We start from the raw sequence: 14073 nt of genomic DNA on the forward strand, positions 1-14073 counted from the left end.
AAAGTTAGTGAAATTCAAGGCACAATATAAAGTACATGAAAATTTCTGACTCGAGCTCTTCTAAATCACTACTGTCAGTATTCTTTCTGGTGACAGTCGTCTTAATTTTAGAATTGAGGTGGTGTGCGTGTGTGCGCGTGTGCGCGTGTGTGCGTGTGTGTGGTGTACACAGACATACATACATGCATTTATTTTTTCAAAAGTAAAATCACACTCTCTATATAGTTTTATTGCCTACCTTCCTTCCCCATGTTGTTTATTGTCCTTCTACGCCATCTTTTTTGCTGTATAATTTCCCATCTGTGACTATGCATGAATGAATCCTCTATTGCTTGATGTTTCTTCCTAATTTTCTCATTATCATAAATAACCATGATATAAACATTTCAATAGAAATCGTGGTAAATATATTTGATTAGGGTAAATTCTTAGACATGTGATTTATGGGTCCAAATGTATATATGTACATTTTTAAGTTTTTGACACATACTAATTTATCACTCTCTTTTTAAAAAGATGTAATTTGCACTTCTACTAGAAATGTATGAGAATGCCTACTTCCACCACCCTTGTCAACATTAGGTATTATGATTCCTCTTGTTTGTCAGTTTGATTAATGTAAAACGGAATCCTGGTTAATTTTTTCTTAATTTAATTTTGAGATTTATATGAAGAGAGTTGAGTTACTCATACATATCAGTTCATAGCCCATTTTCATCATTGGCCTGGGTCAGGCTATTCTCTTGCTTATCTATCTGTCTCTCCGTCTGCCTGTCTATCTATTCTCACTTCCCTTCTATCTAGATCCCCATTTAAGTAACTATTCTAATTTAATTTAATGTGTATTTTTATATGTATGTGCTCTTACTGCTTTGTATACATGTATTTTAAATATTCGTAAGTGTTACTAGATGGATATTTCATTCTTTTTCTTTTTTAATTTTAAAGACATTATTTTTTTGAGCAGTTTTAGGGCTGCAGAAAAATTTAAAGGAAAGTACAGAGATTTTCCATATTCCTGCTGCCCCTGACGCACACATAGCCCATTATCAATAATCCCACTGGAGTGGTACATTCATTACAATCAAGGAACCATTCTTTTACCTTTTTTCTCTAAGCGCTATTTCTAAATACAGACATATTGCTATGTGTATGTCTAATCCTCTCCATCTAGTTGCTGCTCTCCTGTTTAATTTGCTTTTCTTGGGCTACTCATGAGGCTTATATATTTTTTTGTATTTCTATTTTTTTCTGTTATGAACTTTCTTAAATTCATATGGGTTTCAGAACATGTGGAGACCAGACATCCCTATCTCAGGATGTAAAGGCATCAGTTGGCACAGGGAAGCAGGTGGAGGGCTGAGACCCAGCCTAGCAGGGGACAGAAGAAGATTAGAATAAAAGGATCAAAATGGTGATTACTCAGATGAGTTTCTCCTTTTAAATATATCTGGAATTTGCACTTCTTAGGCAAGTAGACTTGGCCTCCTGTGGGGCAATGGTGGGGGGGAGGGGAGAGTAGTCTGCTCCACATCTGGGCTTTACCAAGATGTTTTCAGTTACTTTCCGAAGGGGTTTTGTTGCTTTGTAAAGATTGCAAGGAAAGAGCTTTAGAGAGTGAGGCCTCTAGGAAAGGCTGGAGCCCCTTTTTTTAATGGCGAGAATAATCCTTGAGGGCTCTATTACTTCCCTGCATCCCCTTTCTAAGTCAAACTACCTTCCTAATAGTCTTTTCTGTCTATGATGTACTTTGATTTGCCTCTTTTGCAATTACTTTGCTTTTGACACCAGTTGAAATAAGATTTGCTAGCTCTCCTGGAATCCACCACTCCTATGATCCCTATAATATTCTCTGCTTTCTCAAACATGTCATCTCACCATATCCCCATGAGTTAGGTAAAACAGTGCAAATACAGATGACCCTTGGACAACATAGTTTTGAACTGTGGGGATTCATTTATATGCAGATATTTTTTTCCCCAATAAATAGTTGGCCAATCGTATTCTCGGGTTTTGCATCTGTGGATAAGGCTAGAACCGCTAATCTAGAACAGTGTTTTTCATCCATGGTTAGGAATCCAAGGATGCCAAGGGCCATCTGTATGCATTGTTCTGTACCATTTTATATAGGGAACTGAGCACTCTCAGATTTGGGTATCTGCAGGGGTCTTGGAACCAATCTCCCCCTCCACGAATACTAAGGGACAACTTAACTTTGAGGAGAGTCAAAAGTTATATGTGGATTGTTCAAATGTGAACTGTATTACTGTTCCCAATTTATAGATTAGAAAAGCAAATAACAGTGAAATTGAGTTTAAGATAGAAAAAATGTCCATCCAACGAGAGCTTCTTATTGGAAATTTACCCACTCTTTCCTGATAATACTTTAAAACTTGGCAAGTACTTCCTGGTCATTTGTGAGATGAGAATGAAAGCTAGCAATTGCCACAAAATGGATAAGGAACAGAATGAAGGAATTTGCCTTGTGTATGGCATACCTGCTTATGCCTGGAATTGGGGCTGTTTCTGTATAGTTGTGAGTGAAAATTTCTTGGCAGTTGGAAATCTGAACTGCGTTCTCACTAATGACACTAAAAGAGTCTGCTGATCAAGTGTGCTGATTGCCTGGTAATGGCGGAGAAACTTATTTCAAAAAATCATGGAAGAGGTGAGGAACCTAGACCCCTTCTCCTGAGGGCAGTTTGAACTGTGGACTGAGCCCATGGGTGTCTGTATCCGTTGCCTGGGTCTGGAAAGGTGTCCTGGAAAATCAGAAGTGGCCCATAGTGCTTATTTTAACATTTTTCTGGAAGGCCACATTTTATTCTTAGAGAAGCATAGGTTAATTTTTTTTTTAAATGCAGTCTTCTGTTTCAAAGTTATCAATACAAAAAGTTACTTATTGTTAGAGTAGGGTTTCAATATATAGGTGTCAAAAGAAAAGTAATTCATTCCTTTTCATTTTGAAATAAATTACTCAGCAAGCCACCACATGTCTTGTTATGCTTCAATAAAGTCAGGAGCTTTCCCAAATAAATTATTGACTGCATGTGAGATAAGAAGTTGCCTTTCCCTTACTTGCCCTCTTTTTAAATTTGCAGCCACAATTTTCACAATGTACAATTCAAACCCTTGGTGATCTAAAATGTATCACTAAGAGAAATTATGGTAAAAAGTCAGGGAGTGACCTTTTGTTTTGCATAGTAACCCAAATGTAATAAAAGCCACTTGTAAAATAAGCCTGCAAGAAGAGATTATCTGCAGTAGCATATGTTCAGTGTTAGAATTAGAAATCAATTGCAAAACACAGTGAGAGTATATCATAAGAAATGACAGCTCAAAAAAAAAAAAAGAAGAAGAAGAAGAAAAGAAATGACAGCTCAGCATAGTCCTGTGTTGAAATTAAAATCCCTTCTGCTGTCCTACCTGGCCATGGAACAGGATTTTGTAGATATTGAAAAAAGAGAAGGCCAGCATCACATTTGGTTACTCTGTATGGATGCGGCATAGGTATTCATCATCATAAGCAGATGTGGACACCAGCATTTATTAGGTAAATTTTATAGCCTCAAGTTTATCTATCTTAAGTTATCATATCTTCAAACTGTGACTTTATAGTTAGGTGTTTTCCATGTAGAAGGTAAGATAAGATGAATTCCCTGTAGCTAATAAAAAAATATCCACTGTACATTTATTTAACATACATTTAATGATTACTGACTGTGTATCGGGCATTGATCTGGACTCTAGGGGTTTAAGATGACTAAAACATGGCACCTATTTTGGAGGATATTACATTCCATTGAAGGAACTGATTTGTAGCTGAGCAATTATTGCAGTAGGATAAATAGCATAAGAGAGGCATGTATAGAGTGCTGCAGGAACATAGAGGGAGGAGTGATCAACTTTGTTTGGAAAAGTTCACCAAAGCACCAACGTTTTGCAGAACTTGTAATGACAACTTAGGAGGCTTCCGAAATTTAAATAGGATTCCAGGGGCTATGGAAGGACCAGAGCCATTGCTGGCTGGGTGAATCATATTTGGGGCATTCAGAGCCTACAGATAGTCTTACGGCATGCTTAGAGTACCCAGTTTGATGAATTAGAGACCGTGAGGGAGGCAGCAGAAGTCAGGCCTAAAAAGTTAAGTAGGGGGTTCCAAGTCCTTCTGATTGAGCCTCCCCCCACCCCCCCACCTCCTAAAAAAAGTTAAGTAAGGCTCAGTTTGTGATGAGTCTGAACATCCTACTCATGTTTTGGCCCTTCTTTTGATTGGCAATGCCAGGGGTAATATGAAAAATATTTAACAAGCAGTATGGCACAGATCATGTAAGTCAGAAGGAAGGAGGACCCAAGGCCCCCTCCTATACTAGATCTTTCATTTGTTGGAGCATGGTGTCTGCCAAGTTCCCTGGGTCAGGACAATAGCCATTTACCAACCAGTTTGGAAATATTTGTACTATTTTAATAGCTGAGGCAGGCAGTCCCCAAAGAGAGCTAGGGAGCTGTGCTATAATTTCTTATCTCTGCTGTACCCCCTGAACAAAGATTATTTAATCCTTTAAAGATGTTTTGAGTTAATTACCTTCTTCTCTCCCCACTGTAGAATAAACTCTCTAAAAAAACAAAACCGATCTGTTCCACTTCCTTGATTAAAACTCTTAGGGGATCAAATCTAAGATCCTTACCCAGACCTGCCAGACATTCATGATACAGCCCATTAGCCTTTTAGCTCCAAATCTCATCCCCGCCTCGCCCCCCGCCATACACACACAAATACTCCACAGTGCAGTTTGCACAGTGCCACTAGTGCAGTGTGCTCAAGTGTGGGGTAATTTAAATGTTTCCTCTAGTGAAATTCAGGTAACATGGCTGACCTGTGGCTAGCTAGGAAGGCCTCACAGGCTAGCACAGCACCTTGCATATAGTAGGTGCTTCTGAACATTGATAAACAAATCAGCCTGGTATACTTTCTTAGACAAGAAATTGGATTTGTTTGTTTATTTATTTGTTTAGGTAACGACTTTTTATCAACTCCTGTATCAATGAGGCAGAGATGTGAACAATGTTAGACACGTCAGATGATGACTATAGTCAAGAATTGAAGGGTAGCTGAATAAATAAATGACAGACAGATTTCACATTTGTTAAGGATAAAATCTGTGACTGAGATCTTTGCACCCAAATCTTTAGTTATAATGCAGTGTTAGATTATCCTACTACGAGCAGGTTCTTATGTACTACATATAAAATATGAAGGAGATGTTAAAGATAAACGAAGTCACTCACGAGATTGCTATAGAGCACCAAGTAGTGAGCTCAGGACAGATTTAACAGAATAGAAATGGCCTTGCCTTCATGAAGTTTATGGTCTCATGAGGGAAGTAGAAAATAAATAACTTTCTTCCACCTCTGCTTCCCATCCACCACCGTCATCTCTTACCTGGATCACAGCATAGACTCCACAGTGGTCTTCTTGCCTGCATCCACTCTCTTAAACCCTCTCTACATGGCAGCCAGAGGGAACTTTTATATATCTAAATCAGGGCTGTGGCAATCCTGCTTAAGTCTGTTCATGACTTCATATTGCAATTAGGATAGAATTCTAATTATTTTCCACATCTCCAAGATCAAATTTCATTGGACTGCTGTCTCTCCTCCAGTCAAGAATCAGGCCACTCTGCCCTATCTGTCCCCACCCATCCCCCAAGCCCCACCATACTATAGCCAGAGAGCATCCTTCGGTTCCTTGAGCACCCAGGCTTGTTCCCTTCTCAAGAACTTTGTGCTGCTCTTTGCTCTCCCCATGGCTGGCTGCTTCTTATCCTTTAGATCTACCTAAAGTTGGTCCCTTCCACCCCAATCTCTGTTAATCTTTATCAAAGAGCCCTTCCTAGCACTTAACACAATTTGCAATTTTCTCTAAATTCGTTGGAGAGAAAAGTTGTCTGAAACTTTCCTGTGCAGTTTCGAATAGCAAGAAGAGGACTGGGTCTTGAGATTTACAATGCAGGCAACCTTTCTTCTGATTCCAAAGGGTACCTAATTTAATTAAGTACAATTCCGAGTGGCTTGAAATCGGCAAAGGCATTTTTCCTACCATTTTTGGTCAGGCCAAATTACTCCTCAAAATAGATTGTGTTCTATTGTGAAGCAAACATTTTGAAAATTAGGATTCATTAACAAGTGAATAGGTGGGATTAGACATACATAGAGTTAAGTCTGAATATACTCAGTCATTAAGAATAGGACTCTCTTTACAGAAGTACTAAGGTGAAAAGCAAGCAAGAGTAGTCATAAAAATTAAATGCTGGAAGAGGTGGAAATTTTGGAGTCTTAAATGAACAACTCTGGTCTAGGAACAATGTATAGTTAGAAACCTGAAGCGTAAGAGACAGGCAGGCTCCGTGAGGCTCAAGATACGTATTTAGAGCAGATACTACTGTGGGAACCAGAGACCGAGGGGGACGGAAAGAGCTGTGGGGGACAGAAGGAGGGTATGGTGATTCCCATTATTCAAAAGCTTCCGATTTCCTGTTCCAATTTTCTTAGCCATAATTTACTGAAATTGTACTTCTGGCCAACAGAAATAGTTTTTTGGAGGGGTGAGTGGGGTTCTCCTGTGGCATACATATGTGCATAGCAGTTTAGGGATGAAGGAGCCAGCATCCTCCCTACAAATTCTAAAACCCTTCCAGGAAAAACTGTGACCAGTCCTTTTTACTGTAGATTCTTCACTGATCTTTCTGTTTGCCTGCAGTCTGCCATGAGTCCTGCTCGGCCTGCTGGGGCCCCACGGAGAAGCACTGCCTGGCCTGCAGAGACCCTCTTCAGGTGCTGAGAGAGGGCGGCTGCGAGAGTAGCTGTGGCAACGGGTTTTACAACAAGCAGGGGACCTGCAGTGGTAGGTGCCAGACTTTGCATGCCAAAGCATCTTTTCTCCTTCCAGCATCCCTTGTTTAATTCAAATCGTAGCTCCTATAACCAGTGTTTCTTTTACTCAACAAATACATGAGTAGTGACTGCTAACATTGTTGGTGTTTTAGTAGTTTACAAAACATGTTTTTTTTACCCCCTGGTGGGAATCCCCTTTAATACTACCTCTTGCTCTCTGGGTAGCTTGTTAGTTAGATCAGGGGGTGAGTGCTCTTCCAGACTAGTCCTAGCCTCATCCTACGAATGAAGACAGTGAGGATTGGGCTGCTTGCTTCAGACCCATGGCTGTAGGGACAGGAGCAGGGCTGCCTTTCTCCAAATCCCAAACTTTCCATTGGCTCCAGACTGCCTTCCAAATATGCATGGAGACAAAGACACTTTTAGGCCAGCCAAGGGCAGACTGCCTTTGGTGTTGGTGCCACTGGCTTAAAGCTGAATCAGATCTTTTCTCTTCTACCCTTAACAATCACTGCATAACAATAAGCATTAACCCAGCTTCCTGTTTCCTTGTGCCAGGAACACTTCCAAGTGCTTCATAAACATGAACCCACTGAGAAGCAGGAATGTATGGTGGGAAAAGCATGACCTTGAGCAAGTTGCTTAATTTATCCGTGCGTCAGTTTCCCATTTAATAGTTAGGGATACTGTAGTGCCTGTGGTAGACAGAATTAAAAGCCTCGCAAAGATGTCTGTATTCTAATTGCCAGAACCTGTGAATATGCTGCCTTCGATGGCAAAACGGATTTTGGAGGTATGATTAAATTGAGAGTCTTGAGATGGGAGATTATCCTGGATTAGCCGGGTGAGCCAATGCCATCATGAGGGTCCCTATATGAGGGAAGCATGAGGATGGGAGTCAGAAACAAAGATGAGATGGAAGTAGAGGTCAGAGTGATGCCAGGAGGGGTCCATGAGCTTGCGGGCGGTCTCTAGAACCTGGGAAAGACAAGGAAATGGACCAACCCCTAGAGCTTTCAGAAGAAATACAGCTTTGCTGGCACCTTGATTTTAGGAATTCTGACATCTAGAGCTGTAAGATAACAAATATATGTTGTTTTAAACCACTGAGTTTGTGGTAATTTATTACAACAGCAATGGGAAACTAATACACACCCCAGTCAGAAGGCTGGTGAGAGGCATTTGGCACAATGCCTGGTACAGAGTAAGTGCTATGTAAGTGTTTGGTATTTAATCCTCACAACAATCTTTTGAGATAGTTATCATCATCATTCTCATTTTCCTGATGAAGAAACAGAGAGGTTAAAAAACTTGCCTAAAATCACGTAAGTTGCAGAGTTGGGCATAAGCCTTAGTCTTCTAGCTCTAGACCTTAACCTCCTCCTAAGCACTCTACTGCTCTGTAATGTGATGTCCCCTTATGCACCTCTGCCTATTTTTCCCTCTCTTCCGTTTTCCTTTCCCCTCTTCCTCTTCTCCTGTTTCCTCCCAGCCTCCTGTCATTCTGTAGGTTGTTCAGCTGCCCCTGTGGATGTTGCCAAGTTGACGGGTAGCCACCTGACAGTGAATGATTGAGTTTGTTGTGATGGTCATACCTATAGAAAGACCAGATGACTTAAAAAAACAAACATACTTAAGTCCACTAAATTAATGAAAATGTGCAGTCCATAAAACTTTCTTAAGTTATTGTTCTCATTTTATTTACTCAACAAGGCAATAGCAACAATGAGATAATTTTTGAGAGTTGACAAACCCACTTGCTTTAGGGAAGAGAGATAGCTCTTGGCAGCTGCTTGCTTAAAGCTGTGCAGAAATCCATCAGCATAGTTGGTGTGAAAAATCTCACTTGATATGGACAAGTCACAGGTGAAAATTGTGTGGATTCAGGAGAGAACAAGGAAGGAAATTCCAGGCTGTCATTAGCTTGAGCATTTTAATCTTTTTCTGCTAGCATCACTTTCCTGCTCAATTAAGCCAGATTTATTCTCTAAAGGTCAGGAGATGTCAAATTTGCACTAATCCAAGGGCCTAAAGATATTTACCAGTTAAGTCCCCAAGAAGGCTGTCTACTGTCACTGACAAGGAGCGGTGACACTGACCTGCTATGGAGAAGATATTATCTGGATTGAGGAGGCACCTTCTGCTGGAGAAGTATGTATTTAAAAGGAGGGATGCTTAGTGTGAACCTGGAGGAAGTGAGAGGTGGGAACCTACTTGGACTCCAAGGTTGAGGAAAGAAAGCCAGAGCTGCTGTGGACTGAAGGAATTTTAAAAAAAAAAGACTGCTTAACAAGTGGCTTTGGGAGAGAGTATACATTTGAAATACTATCTGTACACATTTTGAAACAAAGCATCAGAAAGAAAACTTCTAACAGGAGGATGGACCATTGCTGACAGTCAGCCAACCGATCAATTGATCAATAAGTAATTACTGAACTCACACCCTGTGCTTAGCACAATGAGGGATTTTGTGATACCACTGGCATTGACCAATGGACCTTTTGATAGACAAGACTGGAGTTTACACTTTCCATAAAATTGTTAGAGTTCTCTAAGTTTGTATCAAATGCCTTTAGAAATGTTCAAATAATATTTTCTAAAACAACGGTGAACCAAGTCCCTGATTGGTATCAGAATGTTAATTAAGACGGTTGATGCTGATAATGCTGACTCATTTCCAATTCAGATTAGTGCTATTCAGGATAAAGACCAACTGGTATTAGTTTAATAATTTATAACCAAGCAGCCCATATCTGTAAAAATCTCAAAGTCAAGTGCTGAGAAAAATCCAGCATAACCTGTTATAAATGGTGGTATGCCCTAGTTGAAAGAACTTACAGTAACCAAGTTTTTTCTGTGGTACGTGCTTTGAGTTTTACAAATATTAGATATAAAAGGTGGGGAAACTCAAAGGACAAAGCCTCCTCATTCTTTAGTTATTTAAGTACTTGTGCTAATAAGAAGGCTTTTCTGACTCCAGCTAGCATTATAAACCCAAGCAAGTTCAGAGGTTTCTGTTAGCCATTCTCTCTTCCTTCCTCCTCTCCTCTCCTCTCTCCGTTTTTTCTCTTTCCTTCCTTCCTTCTATCCTCATTTCCCTTCCCTGATTAGGAAACTATCTTAATTTTTTTTATCTTTTTGTTTTTATGAGCTTTCATAAACTGGATATTCCTGTTTCAAGTACAATGATCCTTGAACAACACAGGTTAGAACTGTGTGGGTCCACTTATAAGCAGATTTTTAAAAATAAATACCTGTACTGTTTTTGATCCACGGTTGGAAGTCCACTGATGTGGAGGACTAAGTGTATGCATTGATCTACGCTAGTGTACATCGGGGACGTGAGCATCCTAGGATTTGGGTATCTGTAGGGGTTGTGGAAGCAATCCCCCATGGATGCTGAGGGTAGTTAAGTTTTGGGGGAGTTGACAGTGATATGCAGATTTTTGACTGCAGGGGGGGTTGATACCCAAACAAGGGTCAATTGTGTGTGTGTACACACACACACACACATATAGATGTATAATACATATATATAACAACTGTATACATATATAATTTATATATATATATATACACACACATATATATACACAGTCAACTCTCTATATAATTTCATTAAATGATATATTATACCAGTCATGTCGTTCCGTTTTTCTCTCAGCATCATGTTTTTTAGATTCACTCATGGTACTGTATCATCTAGCCTTTTGCTTCTCACTGCTGCATACTTCTCCCTGGTCTGTATCCACCACCGCTCACATATCCGCTCTCTCAGTGATGGTGGTATGCCCTGGTTGAAAGAATTTAACCTGGGTTCCTTCTATCCACACGCCATCACTAGAACAGCCTCGAATATGCGCCTTTATGAGCTCATGTAGGAGGTTCCCTGGGATGGATAACCTAGGAGCAGAATTGTTGTTTTCTTGATCTGCATATTCTCTGTTTGACTAAGCACACCAGGTAGCTCACCAAAATCCACACTCCAAAGCATGAGGCTCTCTCATTTCTGCATCCTCACCACCATTTTGCCTTTTCAATCTTTAGTTTTTTTTTTTCTGGTCAATAGGTATACAGAGATATCCCATTTTAATTTGCATTCTTCTGATTATTAATGAGCTTGAGAATATCTTTTGTGTTTCTTCTTTCATAAATTTCTTTTTAATGTGTTTTTCCCCTTGATTTATTGGCCTTGCTACCTTTTGATTATTGATTTATGGAGTTCCTTGTATGTTACAGATATTAACTCTTGTCAGTCTTAAATATGAAAGTATTTTCCTATTTTCTTATCTTTTAACTTCTGTTATGGTGCTCTTTGTTGAACAAAAAATTCATCATTTTTTACCTTAACATTTTCCTTTTGAATTTTTAAGAAGAATTCTGTTGTTTTTGAACTTGAATTATCTTATTGTTCTGCTCAAGGTTACAAAGAAATTATCCTACATTTTTCTTCTATTAACCTGACAGTTTTAACTTAGATCATTGAGCCATCTAGAGTCCACATATAGATATGGGTTTAAGTAGGGGTCCAGCTTTATTTTTCTCTATTTCATGATTCAGTTGTCCCAACATCATCTATAATTCAATCTAATATTCTCCGTTGATCTTTATTGTATATTGTTTCCATATGCACATAGATATGTCTCTGAACTATTTTAGTATTCTAAATATCTGTTTTTGTACCTTAGTACAAATTATTTTGTTTTGTATTTTCATTAATTTATATTCGTTTACAATATGTCTCAATATCTGATTGGGCAAATTCTCCCTTTCAACTTTGTTTTCTTTTTTTAAATTAAATTTATTGGGGGTGATATTGGTTAATAAAATTATATATGTTTTATGTGTACAATTCAATAATACATCATATATATATATTGTGTTGTGTTCACCACCCAGTTAAATTACCTTCTGTTGCCATATATTTGACCCCCTTTATCTTTATCTACCTGCCCCACGCTTGCTCTCCCCTTCCCTCTGGTAACCACTAAACTGTTCTCTATGTTCATGAGTCTCTGTTTGTTCATCTTGTTCATTTGTTGCTTTCAGTTTTATATCCCACATGTGAGTGAAATCATATGGTTCTCAACTTTTTCTGTCTGACTTGTTTCGCTTAGCATGATAATCTCAAGATCCATCTATGTTGTCGCAAATGGCAGTATTTCATCTTTTCTTATGGCTGAGTATTATTCATCTTTGTTTTCAAAGTTAACTAAGCTATTCATAGACTTTAGAATATGTTTATTGAATTTCTAATAAAATTTAGCTGGAATTTTTATTAATATTTTATTGACGTTATAAGCTAGTTTTGGGAAAAATGACTTCCTAATAATTTAAATTTACAAATTATACTCTCAAGTATTACTTTAGGTGTGTCTTGAAATGTTGGATTTATAATGTTTTTACTGTTAATTCTATATTTTTAAAAATTTCTGCTGTTTATTTCTGGGAAAATGTACTTAGCTTGCAGATTATTCAGTTCTATTGAGATGCAGTTCTAGAACTGAAAATTTAGAAATTTCTATGGAGGGTGGAAAGAAAGATACTTTTTAGATTTATTTTGCTTCTTTGTTCTAGTTATGAATTGAGGGGGTGATCTTCTTTTTCTTTGATATGAAAGGCATTGCCTTTGCTCATTTACTGAAGATTATCTTGCCTTACATATTTGCTTCTAGAGAGGTGCCAAGTTCTCCAGTATTCAGGATGGAACATTTGGCCCCATCTTTTGCATCTTTTTTCTTACATTTTTGAAATATTTTCAGGAGGTTAGCATGATATAGATGGATTAAGAGAACAGACAGAATAAATCTCAGCATTGATTCTCTGATAGTGAGAATAAGGTTTATCTTGCAAGCTTTTAAAGAATTTAACCCAAACAAACAGAGACTCATAGACATGGATAATGGACTAGTGGTTACCAGAGGGTAGGGAGTGAGGGAGGAGGGGGGAGATAGATGAGGTAAAGGGGGTCAAATATAGGAGGAGGGTGAAGTGGGAAGGGGATCAAATATATGGTAGCTGAAGGAAACTGGACTTGGGGTGGTAAACACACAATAGAATGTGCAGATGTCAAATTGTAATGTACACCTGAAAATTATATAATCGTATTAACCAATATTATCCCAATAAACTTAATAAAAAATTGAAACAATAAACAAAAAAATAAATAAATAAAAAGGAAAATAAGACAACAAAAATAAATAAATAAAATAAAGAATTTAGCCAATGAGTATAGAGTAGATGGAGTCATAGATTTTCCTGCAGCTGCATTCACCCTCACCTCCCTTCCTTCACACTCAGAAAAGGAGGGCAGGGCTTTCTCTGGTCTGTTCAAAGCTGATTTCTTCTTCTGTACTTTTGAATGGGCATCCTCCTTTTCTCTTAGGCATTCTTTCAACAAGTTTTCAGACTCTCCTCTTTTAAAAAAATCTTTCCCAGGATCTATACTTGCCTTGAGCTTTTACGATATTGGAAGGGCAAAACATCCCCTCATCTTTTTAATTATTTTTCTCTCTGTCCCCTTTTATTTCTAGCCAGAAGCCTTTAAAGGAACAGTTAATAATCATGGCCTTCACTCTCATTCTGTCCAATGACTCCACTGAAGTGGTAGTGGTACAGGTGACCCATATTTCAATTTCTAAGTGTGGTGAGCCATATTCAAACTTTATTGGTCCTTGCTTCACTGATAATGACTTCCTTCTTGAAACTTTTTTTTTCTCCCTTGGCTTCTCAGCCACCATACTTTCTGTCCTATCTTTGTATCGTTTCTTCTTAGTCACCTTTGCTAGTTTTTCACTTTTCATTAAATGTTGATGCTCTCCAGATCCTTGACTACTACTGTCTTATCTTTCATGCTTTTCTGAATAAATCAACTAATTTCTGATTTCAACAACCACCTATATGTGATGACCCCCAGGCCTCTCCCTTGAGTTCTGGAATTATAAATCAGGCTATTTACTGGACTGCACCTATCTAAAATGGTTCATAGCCCCCCATACCTACTCTCTCCTTCTTACCTTCTGTGCATGACATCACCTATCCTCCAAGTCAGACCCCTGGAAGCCATCTGAGATACTTTCTCCTACGTAGATGTCAAATCTATCATCTCCTCCACAGCCTTGATTCAACCCTTGATCATATTCTGTGAGCATTTCCATGGTCTTACAACTAGGCCCCCAA

At 38.6% G+C, this 14073-nt stretch overlaps 1 protein-coding gene across 1 annotated transcript in view; it reads left to right on the forward strand.

Moving 5' to 3' along the window:
- The window catches only part of FRAS1 (Fraser extracellular matrix complex subunit 1), a 421815-nt gene that overhangs the window by 212084 nt on the left and 195658 nt on the right, over window positions 1-14073 (forward strand). The window contains exon 15 of the mRNA XM_011360633.2: window positions 6761-6904. Within this exon, the coding sequence (XP_011358935.1) occupies window positions 6761-6904 (144 nt within the window). The remainder of the gene's footprint in view (window positions 1-6760; window positions 6905-14073) is intronic.

The sequence above is a fragment of the Pteropus vampyrus genome, unplaced genomic scaffold (genome assembly GCF_000151845.1).
Source record: "Pteropus vampyrus isolate Shadow unplaced genomic scaffold, Pvam_2.0 Scaffold56, whole genome shotgun sequence".
In the NCBI taxonomy this organism is placed as follows: Eukaryota; Metazoa; Chordata; class Mammalia; order Chiroptera; family Pteropodidae; genus Pteropus; species Pteropus vampyrus.